Here is a 21,101-nt window from a genome sequence, read left to right as displayed (position 1 = left end):
AATTAAACTTTGCAGTGAATTAAAAGAGCATATTTAATCTTAAATAAAAATTATAACTATACACAACAAGATAATGGTTCCAGCTGGATTGTTAAGAGCAAAAAAGTTCTATAAGATATATCTACTGTACATTCGATGAAAACTTTGGATGTCCTATTAATTTTATTTAGCAACGTTTAACTTCATTATTTTATTTATTACCCTGCCACATAAAGATCTTATCTATTGTATAGTGGTTCTGTGAAATATAGAAACTTTCATAATAAACAAATGTTAGGAACGTTTAAGTTTATTATTTTATATTTATTACACTGCAACATGAAGATCTTATCCGTTGTATAGTGTTTCTGTGAAATACAGTATATTATAATAAACTAAAAAATTAATAGGATCATTTAGTCTGAATTGTCTACTGACCCATCCTGTTTGGGTGAACATGGTATTTTCATAATTACATAATTGCATAACTATACTCTCTACTCAATTGGCAGTTAAAAATTTGAAGTTCGTGGTAGCGAATCATTTGTTTTAAGTGTAGGTAACTACCCTGCCCTCTGTTGGGGAACGATAGGTGCAACAAAACAGAGAAAATCACTTCTTTTGTGCTTAATGTCCATCTGAGGGGAGGAGGGAGGGCTCTGAACTGTAATTACTTGGTTAGTATATATGAAACTTAATTTTATTATGAAAATACCATTTTCTCATATGTAACTTACCAAGTAATTACTTAGCTGAATCCCACACTGATAGGGGGTGGGATAAATGGACATATTCTGTTCCAAAAATAGTTAGATACAAAGATGAGTCTGAAACAAAATCTGTTCACTCTGGCAAAATGCTTGTTGTATCCTTACCTTGTAAGAGACCTACAGCAGGATATTACTGCCTTCTGGTTGGTGCTCATCTTGACCTGTAGTGACTTAGCGGAATAGCTGAGATAAGTCCCTACTTTAAAAATGGAGCTTTTGAGTGAAGGAATCTTCTGAACACTCAAAAGCAACAAAGAAAAAATTTGCACTTGCCCTGGGCGCAGTACCAAATTAAAAAAAAAAACACCAAATAATATCGTTACCTACACCAACAACCATAAAAATTATAAACCATCATACCACTTCCACAGACTGTAGCACAGTTGATTGAGGGAAAAGGTGCTTCTTGTCCAGAGGTGAGAAAAGGAGTGCAGACTTCTGGGTGGGAGAAACTCCCTTTGTGGTGTATGAACACTAAAGCTCCCTTTTCTTGAGAATAACCATTGCAAAAAGGGAGGATAACTCAAAAGAGCCATCTCTAATACCCTTATCCAGGCAAGAGATGATTCCCAAAAAATCCGAAGGGAAGTCTTCAGGGATATGAGGGCACTCCTTCACTTCATGAGCAAGAGCTCCTACTGCCCAGTTGAGAAAGCTGAGCACTTCCAAGACTTGAACAAATACTTGATCAGATGGTCCAATTCCGAGGATGAGAACAAAATCTTGGCTGCACTGAACGCTGACTGTCTGGAGGAGTCACCTAAACCGGAAGTCTCCCTGGGAGGAGGCAGGTGCTCCCATGGAAGGAGCCTCTCTGGTCACTTACGAAAGATATCTTCTCTGCGACAGCCTAGATGGAGGGCAAGAAAAGGAGGCTCTTCCCTGCTCCCTCTTGCTCGAGAGCCAGTTCTCCACTTCACGGAGAGCTTCTTAGCTGAAGAGGACAGTGCCATTTTAGGCAGTCTTGAAGAAGGCATTGGGTTATCCATTATGTACGTCGAAGCTGGAGCTGCAGGTGAGAAGTGATCAGGAAAAGTCACCAGCAGAAAATCGAGTAAGGAGGCGACAGAGGGGAAACAGGGCCCGCTACTTCCTCTTCCTCCAAAGAGATTGGTGACAGATCCGCAATGGGCTGGGGTACCGATGGGACTTTCTGAACTAAGCCCAGGATACTGTTCAATTCGCGTTGGATCGACTGAACAGAAGGATCCAAAACAGAAGGTGCAACTGTCGTAGCCAGAGCAGGTAGAACCAAAGAAGACACTGGCGCTGCCGAAGAAACGGACGAAATCAGACGCTTGGAAGCAGCATTAGCCTTGGGCACCAAAGGAGCGTCTTGCTACAAGAGGGGAGTGGGCACCAAGGTGCTCGGAAGTCGGTGGGCGCTTGGATGCCAATGGGCGCTCGGGAGTTGACGGACGCTCATGAGCCAAAGAGAGCTCAGCAAAGAGGCACTCAGAAGACGATGGATGCGCAACAGATGAATGGCGCTCGGAGGAAGCCACAACAGAAGTAGTACCATGAACCACTGGAGAAGGAAGTTCTGGCGTCACTGGGCGCCTTGGTGCCACAGACGACTTCTCCGCCAAAGAAGATTCAGGAAAAGCAGATTGTACAGGCACTTCAAGAACAGGAGTTGGGCGCATGGGCACTGGAGAGCGTTCCGACATCACAACCTGTCTAGGCAAGTCCTCCAAAACAAAAGATGCGCTTAGAAGAAGACGAAGTTCTCGATGCCAAAGAGCGCTTCTGAGAAGCAGTGTGCTTAGAAGGCAGAACCTGTCCCACTAACACTGGTTGATCCTGGGAGAAACATTCCGGACTGTCCCAGAAGCTACAGGAAGGGAGATGTTCTGGAGAAGCCTCTTTAGCCTTCTTAATTGGAACAGCAGAAGGCTGAGAAGCGCCTGCGGCGCGTCTTTTCAAAGGACAAGATTTGCCTTGCCATTGGTGCCTGGGACTGAGTCACTGCTGGAAATACTAGAGGACAGACAATCCACTTCTATAGACACTTTTCCAGCGGTGCTCTTCGTGACCTGGGAATTGGCAACAGGTACGACTGAGGGGGTGACTGCAGTGTGGGCAGACCCCACTGACCTCCTTTGGGCTGCCAGTTTGGCCCCTCCCAGGTTTGGGGGAGTTTGCCAGGGACCCTGGCCTAGGAGAATTGGCAGGACAGACAGCCACCTCCTCCATTAACACTTCACTATCACCTTTCACATTCACTCTGTCCATTAGGACTTTAACAGAAGCACCAACGTTCTCCATCGTGTCGACGAGTAATCCAAACTCAAGATTAATTCTCAATTCAAGGCTGGTGATGAGGTCAGGATCAGGAGTATCGGACCCAGGGTGAGGAGTAATTGGTACAGATTGAGACATGGGATCAAGTGGAACAAAGGATAAAGAATCAGAATTATCAGACAAAGATTTTACCGACACCTGACTAGCTAAAGTCTTCTTACTACTAGCTCTAGCCGCTGCTTTTCTCTTTTTATCCCTGTCTAATTTTGTCAAATGACTATTCAAAGTCTTCCACATTTTCAGATCCCAAGAGACACACTCATTACAGGTCAATTCAGGGGAACATATTTGACCCCTGCAAGAAGTACAGAGAGTGTGAGGGTCTTGTATCAGCCTTTACTGCAATACCTAACACTTTGAGAGCCTGAGTCAGACATGCTGACAAGTCGAGTCAAAGAAAGTCGAAATAATTGTCAAATTTGGTAATACTAGTCTTCAAAGAAAACCTGACTAATTAACTGTGCCGAAAAGGCTACCAAAAAGCAAATACTTCACCAATGATCCAAGATCAACAGAGAAGAGAAATTTCAAAAAACCACTGCTGCCAATCACTGTAACCACAGCCATCAGCCAGCAGAAATATATTGAGCTTGTTTGCTAAGCTGGTTCCTCTCTTACCCCAAAAGTGGGCGGAGTCACTCGCCTAGCTAAAACAAAAGTAGCGCTACTGTGAATTTCAAAATTCTATCTGCTGGTTAACAGAAACTAATAGCTATGTAATTACTTGGTAAATAGCTTATATAAAACCTTGTTTTCCAACCTTGGACTATGCCATAGCCATTGTACCGTGACCTTTTATGGTCTTGGGTTTGAGTTCTCTTACTTGAGGGTACAGTTAAGCATTTTCCCCCCTTTTTTTTCACTTAGCCCTTTTTCTGAAAAGTGTGTAGGACAGGCTGATGAGAAAGTAAAAGCTGCCTGGTGGATTATCAAGAAAGCACCTTCTACTTAACCCAACCTGTTCCTTCTAGGCTTTTTATAATTTCTAAATCACACCTGACTGCCCTTCCCCAGTTGTGACAAACCTGGCATGTTTCTTATTTGCCTTTCAAGGTGTGCCACCTCCACCCTGTCGACCAGTTTCTTCCGGCATTTTTTGCAATGAATTATGGTCAGGTTTATTTATACTTTCACTGAAATGTTTGTAAATAACATAAATAGTGTTGTTACTAATTCTAATAATATTGTTTATTGTTCTGTTGATTTTTACTGTGTTGCAGTTGTTATGAGTCTAATTATTAGTTTTGCTACTAACTTATATTGTTAATTTTAATTCTTTTGGGAGACATTGAGCTGAACCCTGGGCCTGCTACTCATTACTGTAAAAAAAAAAAAATGCAGACTACTTTTCTCAAATACTCGAGGTTTAAGGTCAAATTTTCTTGATTTCCAGAGTTGTGCCTGTAACTATGATTTGATGTTCTATCTGAGACCCTTGTAAGCAGTAACAAGTCAAAGGTTCAGTTTTTAATCCCGGGGTCTGACTTCATTTATTGTCCTAACACCCCACATCTGCAAGGTATTGCTGTATACACTAAGTCTGCACAACCTACTTATCGTCAGAAAAATTTGGAGTGTAGTCACCATGAAGCTCTTCATTTTAAAATTTTTTACTGTGACTTTTTCTAGTGACTGTTTCCCCTGTGACTTTTTAACTGTGACTTTCTACCTGTAATTTTTTTTACCTGTGACTTTTATCTGTATTCAAGGGTAAACCCAGGTAGGCTACCTACCTACCGAATTGTGTCATTTATGAGAGAGAGAAAAAGAAGGGGTTGCATTCTTTTTAAAGTGTATTTATGCAGTATATTTTGTTACAAATAATGAGGAAAAAGGGAGATAACAGCCTTTTGCATAAAGTTTTCAGTTTAAAGTGTGAAGGTTGTTGTTTGTAGGCATATTTAGTGTTTACAGTTATGCAGTATTGACAAAGTAAGGTGAGGAAGGGTGCAGAGTTGCCCTTGAACATCTGTAGATTTCTTACTTGCCCTTATCCAACGATACCTTGGCTCTATTGATACGGATAATCGAGTGACTACTGCAGTACAATTAATTTTGTTGACGTGTTAGAATTTTGTTTTTAAATAATTTTGACAATCTAAATAATAACAAAGAGAAAAAATTTTAGTTCTAATAGGGGCTTATTATAGCCCTAACACTTTTATTCTATCTTTACATTTCTATTAACCCTTTAATGCCGAAGCCCTATTTACAAAAACGTCTCCCGTATGCGGTGTTGGTGAGTTAGCGCCGAAGCGGAAAAAAGTTTTTTCAAAAAATCACAGCACGCTTAGTTTTTAAGATTAAGAGTTCATTTTGGCTCATTTTTTTGTCATTGCCTGAAGTTTAGTATGCAACCATCAGAAATGAAAAAATATCATCATATATAAATACTGGAATATATGACAGCGAAAAAAAAAAACTCGTATATAATTGTATACAAATCGCTGCAAGCAAACGGTTAAAGCTAATGACTTAATTTTTTTAGTTGTATTGTACACTAAATTGCGATGATTTTGGTATATAACAAATTTTAAAACGATCAAAGCAACACAGAGAAAATATTATCACAAAATGATGCATGAATTAACGCAAGCGGACGTAAAAATTTTTTTTAAAAATTCACCATAAATCGAAATATTGTGCTAGAGACTTCCCGTTTGTTGAAAAATGAAGCTAATTGATTGAATATTACTAGACTGTAAGTGTTTTAGCTTACAATTGCAGTTTTCGACCATTTAGGTCGAGTTAAAGTTGACCGAAAGTCGAATTTTTTCTATTTATCGTGATTTATATGAAAATATTTCAAAACTGATAAAACCTACAACCATGAGTTATTTTTTGTTGTATTGTAAATGAAATTGCGCACATTTTCATATATAAAAGTTTATGTAACGACTAATGTAAAACGATGCAAACATTACGACAACATGACGAAAGAATTTCTGAGATGTTCGGCCGAGTTACCGCGCGCAGATGTAAGAAAAATTTTTTTTTTTTCAGAAATTCACCATAAATCGAAATATTGTGCTAGAGACTTCCAGTTTGTTGCAAAATGAAAGTACATGATTGAATATTACTAGAATGTAAGAGTTTTAGCTTATAATTGCGTTTTTTTACCATTTCGGTCGAGTTAAAGTTGACCGAAGCTTGAAATTTTGGCAGTTATCGTGATTTATATGAAAATATTTCAAAACTGATAAAAGCTACAACCATGAGTTATTTTCTGTTGTATTCTACATGAAATTGTGCACATTTCCATATATCACCATAAATCGAAATATTGTGCTAGAGACTTCCAATTGGTTGCAAAATGAAGGTAAATGATTGAATATTACTAGAATGTAAGAGTTTTAGCTTACAATTGCGTTTTTTTACCATTTCGGTCGAGTCAAAGTTGACCGAAGGTTGAAATTTTGGCAGTTATCGTGATTTATATGAAAATATTTCAAAACTGATAAAAGCTACAACCAAGAGTTATTTTCTGTTGTATTGTACATGAAATTGCGCACATTTTCATATATAAAATTTTATGTAACGGCTAATATAGAACAGTGCAAAAATTCCGACAAAATGACGAAAGAATTTCTGAAATTTTCGGCCGAGTTACCGCGTGGGCGTAAGAAAAAAGTTTTCTTCAAAAATTCACCATAACTCGAAATATTGTGCTAGAGACTTCCAATTTGTTGCAAAATGAAGGTACATGATTGAATATTCCTAGAATGTAAGAGTTTTAACTTACAATTGCGTTTTTCGACCATTTCGGTCGAGTCAAAGTTGACCGAAGGTTGAAATTTTTTGTAGTCGACTTTTGCTACGTCCACTCAGCATTCAACAGACAATTTTAGTCGACGTTTGCTACGTCCAACAAGCGTTTAAGGGTTAACAAAATTTTTTTACAATAAACCACTTGGAAGGAAGACTTAGACATTCTTGCTTTTGGATTTACTGATGATCTTTATTTTTGAATGACAGGGCTATCCTATTTAATGTCTGTTCCTTATATCACTGAGTCTTTGAAGTTTCTATCAGTACTTAGGATCCTCATAAATTAGGTTCATTTCTGGATACTGAGACTGGTAATAATAAGTTTCAAACTACAATATAAGATAAAAGAAGATATTTTCATTTCGATATACAGTACGCTATGACTTAAGGTTCATCTAATGTACTATACTGTGCCTGATAATATGACATTTGGAGTATTGAATTCTTAAAGCAGCAATCTGCCAATGTTAGTAAGGATAGACAAACTTCATGTTTAACTCCCAGCTTTTAATTGAAGACTGCTGCATAATGTCTTTTGTTATCCGCATATAATAAAATTTATTACGAAAAAATGTAATTATACAAAAATAAAAATGCCATGCTAGCTATATGCAAGCTAGTGAAACCATATGCACTGTACTGGCTGTCTAAGCAAAGCTCATCAATAATACCCCCCATACCTTTGTTACTCACTCAACCACTAATGGACTATTTCTTTCAAATATGTGCAGGCCAATGTCATTTTTGCTTTCAGTTGTAAGACTATATTAGCCATATGTATAAATCAAGTCTACTACTTGCCTGTCAGTGTTGTATGCACACATGTCATACTTCGAACATATGGGAACATCATCTTCTTTTAATCCTGTTTTGTATGCCTTCCACATGAGACTTGTAATCCATGAATAAGAGATGAAGCTATATAAGCCTGTCCTGTCAAGAGGCATTTCATCTTTCTCTCTGTAAAACAAAGGAAAATTATGAATCATATAATTATACACAGCCAATAATAATTTTAATCATTCATAAATAAACATTTGTACATATTTTATTCTATTTAAGCATAATGACCTATAGGTAATGCACTGCATTGATTCCCTGCCAAAACTTGATGCACAAGAGTTTAAAAATCAGATCTACAGCATCAAAACATTAATATATCACATTGCTCCCTTAAGCAGCAGCAATTCCACAGCCATTCCATCTTTGCAAATCTTTCTTCAAAGTGCAAACCTAAAACTACTAAATCTTGTTTTGGTAAAGAAAATCAGGGTCTCATTGAAAATGATACTTCTTCTCTGTTATCTAAAAGTATAACAACCTAGTACATCTTCATGACATACCTAAGTAGTAATTAAGAAAGATCCTGTAAAAAAAAAAAAAAAAAATAAATAAATAACTCTTAGCAACTCACACATCATCAATCAGTATACAGCACTGAACTTGATGCTGACCCTCTCCCTCTTACTGAGAACAGTAATATAGGGTCATGATATTTCAATGAGAAATGGATAGATACCTTACCTTATCTTGAAAGTGTAACAATTGCTGGCTGCATTCATGAGGAGCATGATGCAAATCTTTGAAGTAGAACTGGAGCTAGATTTATTGGCCATGATAGTAAACAATTGCCACTGAATGAATCACAGGAATTCATAGAAGTGGTCATGTAGAGTGGTATATAAATTCCTTGAAGTTGCTGAATGTCCTTATATGACACTGAAGGTATCAAAGTTTTTAAAATCATTATTATATCAATCATTATCTTGGGAATTTTTCCCTGTTATATAAAACTGATACCATTTTTCTCAGATATGATACACACTTTTATATATAAAAGTTACCATTAAATGAGTTACTAAGTGCAACCTTTACTCTTATCAAGGAAGAAAACAAGTTGGCACAAATCTTCCTTTCAGTGTAATTTGATGCTTCACAGGCAGCAGTGTCAGCTATTTCAAATCAGGGTGGGTGACCAGTGGACTTCATGTCCAGGACTTTACAGGGGAGTGAACAGCATTAGCCTTATGACAAAAGAACCACAGCTACCATAGAAGCAGTACTCAAGTGGAGTCACTTTCTAGCTAAAAATCACTTCACATAAGAATCCATTTGCTTTTATGCCTGACTACAGAAGATGTATGAGGATAAAAAAATTATAAAATTCAAATTAACCTGGAAAAAATAATGTATGCAACACTAACCCAGTCTTTTGGGGTTAGAGTCGTAATATCTTGTAATTTATTGCTGCTAAACTTGAGAGAGAAGGTTGACCTAAGGCAACAAAGGGAGTGAGTTTACCAAGACAACAAAAGCCAAACCCTTCAGGTGAGTATAAGTCTTATGAAAGAGTACAACCTGACACTGTTATGGATTCATCCCTGCTGGCCTAAATAGCCTGGATAGCTAGGCTGGACTGGCACCCCTGGGTTCCAGGGAACCCCTGGTAGCGGTTGCACACGTGCATAGAGCATGGGTGGTAGCAGGGGAAAGGGGGTTAGCCTTGACTGGACTGGTACCCCTGGGACTGGCTGGTCCTGGGGTAACAGTTGCAATAATGCAGCAAACTGTGGGTGCAATACCATCGTGTGAGCCAAATCAGCCCCACTCCTCAGAAAAGGTTCTAAAGCTGTTAGACTATCGACTTCCAGCAGGGAGAGCCAGACTTATTAGACCTCTTCTTTCTTTACTTGAAAGAATAGAAAGAGGAAGACCAGAGGCAGTGGAAAAACTCCACAATACCTGTCACTACTGAACAACCTGATCTCAAGATAGGAGCTGTTGGTAGTAACTGAGCTACGATTGGGTCGCTCTAGTCCCTCTCTAACGGCCCTAGAAGCCAAAGGCAGAAGGGCTGAAGCATGATCTGGCACCATGGCTGTCCAACATGGAAGGAACACAAGCACCAGCTCATCGCCCCCAAAACTCAAGCCAAAACGAGAATTCAGGAATTGAATGAGAGGTGCAAAAGGGCTGCGCAAACCTTTCCCCATGTGATCCCAAAAGATCACTGGTAAAGAGTCGAAGTGGTTCCCTACACCCCACTCGTCTGACAAAGAAAAGATAGGGAGAACAGCCCTGGACCATCAACAAACCTAACCCACAACAAACCTAACCCAAACTGTAAGTCAGGAAGCGAAAGCCAAGGGTCTATGTGAATTAGCTGTGTAAACCCGCACCTGCCCTGTGCGATCTCAAAGGATTGAAGTGAAAAGGGTTGAAGTTATTACCTGTTACTATGGCCATCTAACTATACAAAAGCAGGGAGAACACTCCAAACTTGTTGTTGTCTGTAAACCTGGCCTTCAGACCAGGAAAACGAGGAGCAAACGAGCCACACGAAAGACTGACGCACTACTTCTCTCAGAGAGAGAGAGAGAGAATTTGACCCAAAGCAAGATCGAAAGCTTACATAAACCAGATGAAGAGAACCTTGAGTCTAAAGACATGGCACTCAGTGCCAGCCCTACATGGGGAAATCAATTGCTGACAGCAACTGAAACTCCCCACCCTACACCAACGGAATGAATGATTTTGAGTTATCTGGTATGGTGACAACTGGGTCATTGATGCCGATATCAATTAAATGAACAACATAGCAAGGGTACACAGAAAGAAGCTTAATAAACCTTCTAAAGTGAGGCAGACTCACCCCCATTCACTTGTAACCATAGTCAGAGTGGCGGTGAGGTTTAGGAGAATGATGCAGATGGTGATGATGAAGGGAAAGATGAAGCCTCTACCTCCTTCCACCACTGTCAAAACGTGCCTCAACTGCAGTAGTCAAGAATCACAAAGACTAAGCCACAGAAATCAGAGGAATAAGGCTACACAGCCTACTTCCAATGAATAAGAAGGAAGGCTGCGATAGCAGGATTATCTTAAATAAGGTAAACCTTGCTGTCATGGAACTTCAATATGGCTAAATCTATAGTACCTTAAAGGTAAATATATTGTATTAGCACGTATATCAGAGAAGGAAACAGCTGTTATGTAAATATCATCTGTTATGTGTCCAATGAAAACATTCTTTCATAGTGACAAGGAGAAAACAAACTTAAATCCTTGCAAGAGGGCTTACTTGACCAATGGGTTTGAAAAATGCAACACAACACAGTCAATAACAAAAAAAGTTAAAGGAATACCGAAGCTTAATCAACAAAAGTTTGAACGGCAAAAGTCGGGCACAGAGTCGTGAAATACATCTGGACTCGACGGCGACTAGAAGCAAAGTGGAGCACAGATCGACAAGTGGGCAGGGCTTCCCTCTGTCTGTCAGCTGTCAGCAGTTGACTACCTTCTCAATAAGTTTGAATGGCCATTCCTGTTTGTGTTTACAAGCTAAATCCTTATGTAAAGAAAGATTTGTATTTGTGCAGGAACAAATATAATATATATATTATATATATTTCATAAAAATCAAAATATTACACCCTGTTGGCTGCTAACACTGCCTGGGCAAAAAGAAGCGTTGGTAACATTGCTTACATGCATAAACTGGATGAAAAATATTATTGGGGGGGTGGGAGGCAGGGGAAATGGCTTCCAAAGTGGAGGGTGGTGGGACAGCCAAGCAAGGATGGGAGGGGAGTGGTTGGCAACGCTGCACAAGCAGAGGGAAGTGTTGGTAGCGCTGGTCACAGGCATAAACAGTCTGAGAAAGGGTAATAAGGGAGGAGGGTGGCCAATAAAAGTTTTGTTTTTTGGGGGGGAGACAAGGCCGGGTGGGATGGGCGGGGAGGGGTTGGAATGCTGTGCAGGCAGCAAGAAGTGATGGTTATGCTGCTTACATGCATAAGCACAGGCACACAAAGAGTTATGAGGGGTGAGTGGCCTGGGAAGGTATTTCCCTGCCAGGGAAAGGGGTTTTTAAGGATGCGTAGAATGGGCGGAGTGGGGTAGGCTGGTGTCTGACTTCTTGAGAGCTTTCACAATTGTCACTGGCTTGAAAGCATGACATCACTTAACAAGTCATCTTATGTCACTTCATTTATCGCTGTCAATTGGCTGGTACAGACAGGTCATCTGTTCAATAGCATATCATAAAGGAGTAAGCACTCATGTGTTTAGTAAGCTTTCCTGCCATTGGTGGAAATGCAGACGTGATTACAGGTCATTGTGAGTTTTTGCTATTTAATGGCTGATAGACATATGCATTATAAATATATTTTTCTCTAATTGCTACATCTGGGAAAGTATAAATGCACTTGGCAATAAAGAGTAGTTCCTTTTGTCCAGTCAAGCTTGATCAGTCACTTTTTGCATGGTTTGCAAGTATTTGCTGTACGCAATTCTTTCAGAGCAACAAGTGGCTTTTGTTGCATTGCAAGCAGTACTGCAGGTGCTGTTAGTTGTTTGTGTTGCTGTGTATCTCTGTATGGAATGGAATACAGAATTTAGGCCAAATGCCTAGAGCTGGGACCTACGAGGTCACTCAGCGCTGAAAGGGAAATTGTGAGTAGAAAGGTCTGAAAGGTGTAACAGGAGGAAAACCTTGAAGTTGCACTATGAAAAATTGTTAGGAGAGGGTGGATAGCAAGGTGGAAGAAAGATAATATGAATGGAGGTAGAGTAAAAAGGAATGAAAGAGATTGCAGCAAAGAACCTTTAATGCCTACAGTGCACTGCATGAGGTGGACTGACAGCACTACCCCGCTACGGGGTGCATACTTGTATGGCCCCACTTCATCCCAAGATATGTATGGCCCCACCTCATCCCAAGATGGAGAGGTAGGCGTTAACCCTTCAGAAGTTTGAAATCATTGGAAGGATCGAGGCAGATTGGTCTATGACACGTATCATGGAGGAGTTGGACATTGCCCAGTCAACCTTGCAGGATATCAAGAATGCCAAGGACAGGCTTAAAAAGTATGCAAATGGCTTTGGAAAGAATATATCCAGGATTCAGGACTGCAAGGTGATAGCAAACCCCATCATGAGGACACTGAACAGTCGACACTGATATGGTTTCATCAGCATTGGGCTGACAGCATGCGTGTGTGTAGTGCTGAATTAAAGTCTGCTGCAATGAAGTTCACATGTCTGCATGGGATTGCGGACTTAAAGGAATCAAAAAATTGGCTATTTCAGTTCAAGATTCGAGACACACAAAACTAAGAGAAGGATTTTACTACCTAACGCTGGGTCAAAAGCAAGCATACATGTATAGTAATTTTGAGCTAATCTGCTTATTTAGTATGCAAGATACAGTATAAGAATTTACATATGTAGGTACAGTCAGACCATAAAAGTCATACTATTCAATACTTACTTTGAAGGCTTCCTAACTGGAATAAAGTGTTTGAGAGCTTGTCGATAACGAGACATACCAGAACCCTGTTTATACTTGATAGCGACTTCACTGTAACGTTCCATTCGCATATCTCGAGCAATAGAGGATTCATTAAGAGAAAAACCTCGCTCAAGGGTACATTCCATACCCATGTATCTAAAAGAGAAAAATAGTAAAGAGCACCTCTAAAATACTGTATTGCAAAATCCACAAGTTATCATTACAATAATGTTCACTACTAACAGTCATATATTAAATGAAAAAGTATATAAATGATTTCAAACACACTGATTCCTTACATTCTATTTAGGGTAACTAAATGTTACTTATTTAACATATCATACCCTTCATCAAGTGCATCATCAATATCCTGGTCAATATCTCCTACGTCACAGTCATTATCTAAGCTCTCTTGATCTGATTTAACTTCCTGGCTTGTTTGTAAGCATGTAGGAGGGAGCTTGATACGAACAGTCTTCACTGGAGATTTTAAAGCTGGCTCTTGGTCAGAATTTTTAATTAAAGGTAACTCCTCAAGCATAGGTATTTCCTCAGAATTTGTAATTAAAGGCGACTCTTCAAAGACAGGCATTTCTTCACTGCAATCAACCTGGCAGAATATGAAGTAGTATATGAGAGAAGTGCACATAAAATAGAACTTCTGCAAGAACTTTTGTTTTACATATACAAGCACATATTTATTTAAGCTTACATGCCTTGTTCAGGACAGACATACTGAGAGATGAATAATAGCATATGCTAACAAAGTAATAACAGCAGATGTTTACAGTGAGACTTTGCTCTTATTCTTTAACTCTATCTAAGGATTTGAGATGTATGTAATCAACCAAACATTGAGAGAAGATTTCCATCCATGGTACGAAAGTTACTTGACCTTCATAAGAATTACAGATCTCTTATTTTCACTAACACTTAACAGTTACTTCACTCAAAATTTCATGTCACTGTAAATCATCTACAGTATGAGTTTGCAATGCAATACAGTAATAGCTACCAATAAATCAATTCAGATCTATTGTCTATACAGTATTACTTGCAATTTTTCTTCTGTGATGCATTTTTTCGACTGTGATCTCTGAAGCTAAACCAGCGCTGGTTGTCTATATGACCTAAGATACCATGTAACTATATGAGAAGTCATAAAAATAATCATGTATATTTATAAATGAGTTTGAAACATCAAGACTGGATGTGGACTTGTGTTAATGTTGATGTGCTTGAGATTAGGGAGGTGATGTAAATGGTAATTAAAATGATCACCTGGCTGTTTACAGCTACTGATTCCACTGAGAATGCATTCCTGAGTGAGCAATACCCCTAACCAAACTATCCAAAATGTGTACGAGGAAAGAGATGAGAGGATGACTTGGCTGTAATGAAACGACATGTCTTGGAGAAGGTCTCCAATATTTTAGTTACTTTGGGGAAACATGACTACGAAACTGATATTGAGAGGACAGTAAGGAATAGGGTAGCAACACCGTAAAGGAAGTGGGAAATGCTTAATATACTACTGGTGAGAAAGAATACCCAATTAATGAGGAGTAAAATTTATAATGTGGAAGGACTGACACAAGCATTTATCTAGAAAATGGATATTTTGAACAGATGTGACTGTAAAATAACAATTTCACAGCTGGGGTGTGTCGGAAAGTTCAAATTGCACATGGGAAGGGTGATGAGAGAATAATGTCCAGAAAATGGAAAATAAACTGATTTCATAGATGAAGACTGCTTGGCCTTGTAATATGGAGCAAGAGAGGAGCAGTTCGTCAAAATAATATACAGTCCCAGTTAAGCAACCTGCAGTTACCTGAAAAATCTCTGAACTTGTGATTAATAAAATTAAATATTCTCTAAAATTATCAAACAGATTGTTCCTATTTCTGCCAAACTGCACCACCTGCATTCCTTTAATGAATGCATCGATGGATGGTGCAGTACTGACTGAAAACTACTCAGTGGTCATCTATTAAAGTTATGGTTAGCAGTGAAAAGTACACAGTAATCTACACTTTAACTAATAATAATTCACAAAAACTATGTGATTTGTTATATTTGAAAATGTTAGTATTGCTGAGCTCATTATTCGAGGGAAGTCATAACTTTTTTGGTAATTTACTACATATGATATGTTAGCAGAATAATTTCAAAATTAAACGTGGCATTCATAAACTTGATGCGAAAAATTTTTTTGTAGAAACCCATCAATTTGTGAATGCCTTTTGGTGTTTCAGTTACCTTTTCCAGCCTCTAAAAAGAGGGAGGAGAAAAAGAGGACTTCACCTTAGTCATCTGCCAAACTGGGCTCCCTAGTGTCATACGATCTCTGCAAGCTCTGTGAGGCCTGGAGGAAGACAAACTGACCTCATTAAGAGATTTGTTTGTACCAAATAAACCAGTTTCGTTTAAGAAACTTTATACAGTACTTGTTTTGGCACTAAAAACACATCACTTCAAGAATGCCTGAGCAACTATTTTGGTGGGAGAAGTCTTCCTGCTATTAAGACGCTGACTCTCATGGATAGTGTGCCAGTGAACTACTGAACAAGAGTCTGGGAGTCCAGGAGTTCTGGGAATCATGAAGTGAGTTTATGCCGTTAGTAAAACAGAAGAAACGAGTCTCGAGTGAAGAAAGTCAACTCTTCTTACAAAAAATAGAAATAAGCCACAGCTAGCCATGCTGCATGACAAATGTCAAAATTAGGAGCTGAGGCATGTTGAGTCATTATCTCCTTTTTGAGAAGAGGTAATAATCTAGCCAGCATGGGCCAGAGTGGATAGGCGTTGGCGGAATATCCTGCAGTGCGGTTATCTGAGAAGACTTGGAATAGCAGGGAGGAGCCTTGGAAAGTCTATGAGGAGATCCAGGAGGTCTGGGAACCATTCTTTTTGTGGCCAAAACAGCACCACCAGAACACTTCCCTTATCATCCCGAAGGGAGGAAAAGTGTAAAGGTCCAAATTTGACCAATCTTGGATCATCGCATCTGCTGCCCATGCGAGAGGGGTCCTGGACAGGGGAGCAGAAAAGAGGTAGACGGTGATTCCGAGATGTAGCAAACAAGTCTAGGGTCGGTTGTCCCCAAAGACTCCATAGGCTGGAGCAAAACCGATGGTCCAATGCCCACTCCGTCGGAAGGGCCTGATTTCAGCGACTCAATTCGTCCTCCAGTACATTGCATCTGCCTTGGATAAACCTCGTGACTAACTGGGCTCGGTTTTGATCTGCCCAGCACAACAGGTCTCTCACTATCTCGTACACAGAGAATGAGCGAGTTCCCCCTTGATGTTTTATGTAGATCAAGACTGTGGTGTTGTCTGTATGCACCGTGATCGTCTTGTTGCAGGTTGATATGAAACCGTTTCTCCTTCGGGGACCACCTTCCCAAGACTTCACGGTTCCCGAGGAGCGCTCCCCAACCTGGATCTGATGCGTCGGAAAAGAAGTCTAGGTTGGGGCTCACTGGGAGAAGAGACTTCCCCTTTGTCAATCTTTCTTCAGACTCCAACAATGCAGGTTCTCCTTTATCTCTGCTGTGATTGGAAAGAAGTGAAGATTTTGATGTACTTTCCAATCCCAACAGGCTCCCAGGTAAAACTGTAGCAGCCTTATGTGCAGTCTCCCCAGCCTTACAAACTGCTCCAATGAAGCCAATGTGCCTAAAAGACTCATCCACCGAGTTGCTGAGCACGAACTAAGGGTGAAAAACAGGTCGACCTTCCTTAAACAGTCCTCCACTCTCCTGCGGTAAGATGAAGCCCAAAAACTCGAGTCTATCCGAATCCCCAAATAGAGAATTCTCTGAATGGAATTAGTTGTGATTTCTGGTGATTCAATACAAGCCCTAATTCTTGAGTCATGCAAATCATTTTCTGTAAGTCCTCCATGCATCGTTCCTTTGTGGAGAGCGAAGTAGCCAGTTGTCTAAATAGAGTGACGAAACACTCAAGAATTACTTTTAAGGCAATTATTATTGGTGGCTCGCAAATAGTTAACGCCCTGTAAACACAATTTGATGTAAATGTTTGGCCTAAAGAAATGGCATACGACACAAGAATTACTTCTAGGGTAAATCTATACTGGTGGCTCACAAGTAGCCTCGACAAAAAAGGCAAGAGTTTTGTCTAGCTTTTAGCCTAATAGAATGATGAAACATTCAAGAATTACTTTTAAAAGCAATTATTATCAGTGGTTTTCAAGTGCCTACGCCCGGAGAACACCATTCGAAAACTCAATTTTAAGGCAAAACTATATACAGATGGCTTACAAGTAATATAGGCCCGGTAAACAAACAATGCAAAAAGTTTCAGCCTAAAGGAACGGCATAATGTATGAGGATTACTTTAAGGGCAGAACTATTATTGGCGGTTCGCAAGTAGCCTAGGTATAAACAAAAGATTTGGCCTAACAGATTTAATTTTAAATAAAAAATTCTGTTGATGAACCAATTTAAAACAGGCAGTCCCTGGTTGTCTGCAGGGGTTCCATTCTGAGGGTGATGATAACCAAAAATTGCCAATAACCAAAAATCTGTGATTTTCAGGGCTTATTGGTGCCTCTGTTAGGCATGTATTGGCGCCATACCCAATTATCAGTGATGATAAACGGAAATCGGCAATTTTCGGCACTGAAAATTGCTGATTTTCGTTGCTAGACAAGCGCTGTAAAACCGGATCGCAGAAGTTTGAAGTGTTACCCCCGAAATTTGAATTCAAGCTTCCGTGTAAGTGAACTAATAGCGATGTAATTACTTGGTAAATTACTTATATAAAAATGACATTTTTATGATAAAATAAAGTTTTATATATACTGTAGTTTCTATTAACCGGCAGCTATTTTGTTTGGCTAGGTGACTAACCCCGCCTATTTTTGGGGTAAGTATATATAAAACTTTATTTTATCATAAAAATGTCATTTTTACATAAGTAACTTACCAAGTAATTACAGTGCTGATTCCCACATTGACAGGAAGCCCACTGGGAAGCATGAACAAATCTACCCCAAAACATTAATAATGGTAATAAATTTGAGAATAGAAAGTATTGCTAGCATTCAAAAATGCCTGCAGGAAGGTACTGCCTCTATTGGCGTTCTCTTTATTGTATAGTGGTGCAGTGGTATAGCCAAGGCTCTCCTACTATATTAGTGGGTACCTTGTAGCAAGGATGATTCCAATTGCTGACAAAGGTAATAATGTTGCCCCTGCCCAGGACGAAGTACAGAAAAAATGCCAGTGAAATAAACGTCACCTAATACCATAAAAAGTTAAAAACCACTGCCCAACTACGAAGGACTGGAGGGCACTCTGATACACTGTACCCCTCCGGCTCCCTTAAAAACTCAACCACCTCAAGTCAAGGTGAAGCAAGGAAGGAAGGATTGCTTCCTACGCTATTTCCCCCAACACCACGCCAGCCACCAAAACTAGACCCAAAGTACTGCAATTATTGTAAACTGTTTAAATTTCCTTCAAATAATGAGTTGCAAAGACCGACTTACATTTCCAAAAAGTTGCTTGCAATATCGAAGAGAGAGACAAATTACGCTTGAATGCCAACGAAGCAGCTACAGCCCTAATTTCATAAGCTCTCACTTTACACAATGGAAAAAAACTCATTTTCAACAGAAGAATGGGCTTCCGGGATGAGGTCGCTAAGGAAGAATGCCAGGGCATTCTTTGAAAGTGGCCAAGAAGGATTCTTAACAGAACACCACAAGAGGCTTGAGGGACCACGAATCTTCTTTGTTCTATGAAGATAAAACCATAGATCTCTCACAGGACACAAAACTCTCTCTTCCTCATTTGAGCCTACAATCTCAGACAAGCTTTTAATTGCAAAGGAACGAGGCCATGGATTGGAACTGGACTCGTTCTTGGCTAGAAATCCCAGAGAAGGAACAGACAGCATTCTCCTGGGAAAAACCCACTCTTCTGTCTATTGTATGGACCTCACTGATTCATTTTGCAGTCGCTAAAGCGACTAGAAAGAGGGTCTCTCTAGTTAGATCTCTCACGGAAATTGAATGCATAGGCTCAAATCAGGGACCAGACAACAATTTAAGGGCCACATCTAGGTTCCATGGCACTACTGCTACCTCTTTCTGTCTTGTAATTTGATAAATCCTGATTGGAGGAAAGGTCATTCCCCTGTGTCTGAAGACAAAAGCTTAACATGGCCCTATAACCCTTGATCATCGAGGACGACAGGTTCCTGTCAGTCTCAAGACATAGTAGAAAGTCTTCTATTTCGGCTATAGATGTCTGAGAAGACGAAATTCTGTGCTTCCTGCACCATTCTCTGAAAACTGATATACTCTATCAGAGGCTGTCGTCTGCATTTGGTAATAGCTTGCGAAGCTGATCTTGAAAACCCCTTCTTTCTAAGAAGTTTCCTGACAGTCTGCATCCTGTCAGGGCCAGAGTAGACAATCCCTGATGAAAGTGCCAGAAGTGTGGTTGTTTTAGCAGATGAGGTTTTTGAAGTAGCAGCCTTGGAAAGTCTGTGAGGAGGTTGAGAGATAGGGAATCATTCCTTCGTTGGCATAAGGGGGCCACTAGGATCACTGACAGATTTTGGTGAGTTTGGAATTTGTTGATCACCTTTCTTATCATGCTGAAGGGGGGAAATGCACAAAGGTAACTGTTTGATCAGTCCTGAAGTATGGCATTGGTTGCCCATGCTAAAGGATCTGGAACTGGTGCGCAAAACAGAGGGAGATGATGGTTTCTGGAAGTTGCGAACAGGTCTATGTCCGGAGTTCCCCACAACTTCCAAAGATCCAAGCAAACATGAGGATCCAGAGTCCACTCTGTGGGTAACACCTGTCTTCAGTGACTTAACTCATCCGCCAGAACGTTGAGCGTCCCCTGAATAAAGCGAGTTAGAAATTTGGCTTGAAACTGCTCTGCCCAAAGCAGAAGATCTCTTGCCGTCTTGTAAAAGGAGAAAGAGTGTCCCCCTTGTTTTTTGATATATGCCAGGGCAGTCGTACTGTCGGAGTGCACTGTGACTGTCTTGGAGGGCGCTTGCTTGCTAGAAGAGGGTAAAGCCTGAGGAGCGGAAGTTTGAGACACAGAAGAATGTCCAACTGCTCGAAGATCGGGCGCCATTGGGTGCTTCATCTTAGTTGGCGATCCATAAAGCAGAGTGGACGGGTGAAGACGGGCACTCTGACACAGCAGCACGAGAAGGAGCCAATGAGTGCTGAGACGATTTTGGGCGCTTGGAAAAAACCGGGCGTTCAGCAGTCTAGGGAGCTTCCAACACTGCAGGGTGCTCGGGAGCCAGAGGAGTCTTGGGTGTAAGAGGATGCTTAGAAGATGCCTTAGACGAAGAGTGCTTACGAGAAGCAGGATACTTGGAAGCCACTCTCTCACTTTCTACCAAGGGAAGAACAGAAGGAAAATGTTCCAGAATGCCTCAGTGACTAAAAGATGGGAGAGGACTGCAAACAGGTTCCTTGAATTTCTTACACAGTACTGGAGGAGAATGAGATACATCACCAGCAAGCCTTTTCAAAGGGCATGATTTATCCACAAAGCGCCATTGGCGTCTGGGAGAAGAATCATCTGAGCCACATGACAGATGATGCACGTCCAGGGATATCCCTTTCCAGCGGCGTCTGGCTGCAACCTGGGATTCAACAACAGGTTCAACCGAAGGGGCGACTACCCATGGGCAGACTCCACCGACCTCCCTTAGGCTACCAGTTTGACTCCTCCCAGGTTTAGGGGAGTATGACATTGACCTTTGCCTAGGAGAATCAGCAGGACAGGCAGCCACCTCCTCCACCAACACATCACTGCCACAAGGTGCAATCGGGCGCTCCACCGACACTGCATTGGCACTTGGAGTAACAGGGAGCTCTGAATCACTCTTATTGTCCATAAGGACCTTAACCGAAGAGGCTAATTGCGCAATAGATTCAACAATCAACTTGAAGCTTTTATCAATCTTACACTC

At 40.4% G+C, this 21,101-nt stretch overlaps 1 protein-coding gene across 10 annotated transcripts in view; it reads right to left on the bottom strand.

Annotated features, from left to right (window-relative positions):
- LOC136828667 (ATP-binding cassette sub-family C member 5-like) overlaps nucleotides 1–21,101 on the bottom strand; it is a 323,720-nt gene that overhangs the window by 274,100 nt on the left and 28,519 nt on the right. For all 10 annotated transcript variants that reach the window (XM_067086736.1, XM_067086729.1, XM_067086727.1 and 7 more), the window contains exons 3-5: nucleotides 13,458–13,723; nucleotides 13,093–13,269; nucleotides 7,623–7,781 (exon numbers count right to left, since the gene is read on the bottom strand). In XM_067086736.1, coding sequence (XP_066942837.1) covers nucleotides 7,623–7,781; nucleotides 13,093–13,269; nucleotides 13,458–13,723 — 602 coding nt within the window. The remainder of the gene's footprint in view (nucleotides 1–7,622; nucleotides 7,782–13,092; nucleotides 13,270–13,457; nucleotides 13,724–21,101) is intronic.

The sequence above is a fragment of the Macrobrachium rosenbergii genome, chromosome 43, assembly GCF_040412425.1.
Source record: "Macrobrachium rosenbergii isolate ZJJX-2024 chromosome 43, ASM4041242v1, whole genome shotgun sequence".
NCBI classification, from domain to species: Eukaryota; Metazoa; Arthropoda; class Malacostraca; order Decapoda; family Palaemonidae; genus Macrobrachium; species Macrobrachium rosenbergii.
This window is presented reverse-complemented; position numbering and strand designations above follow the sequence as displayed.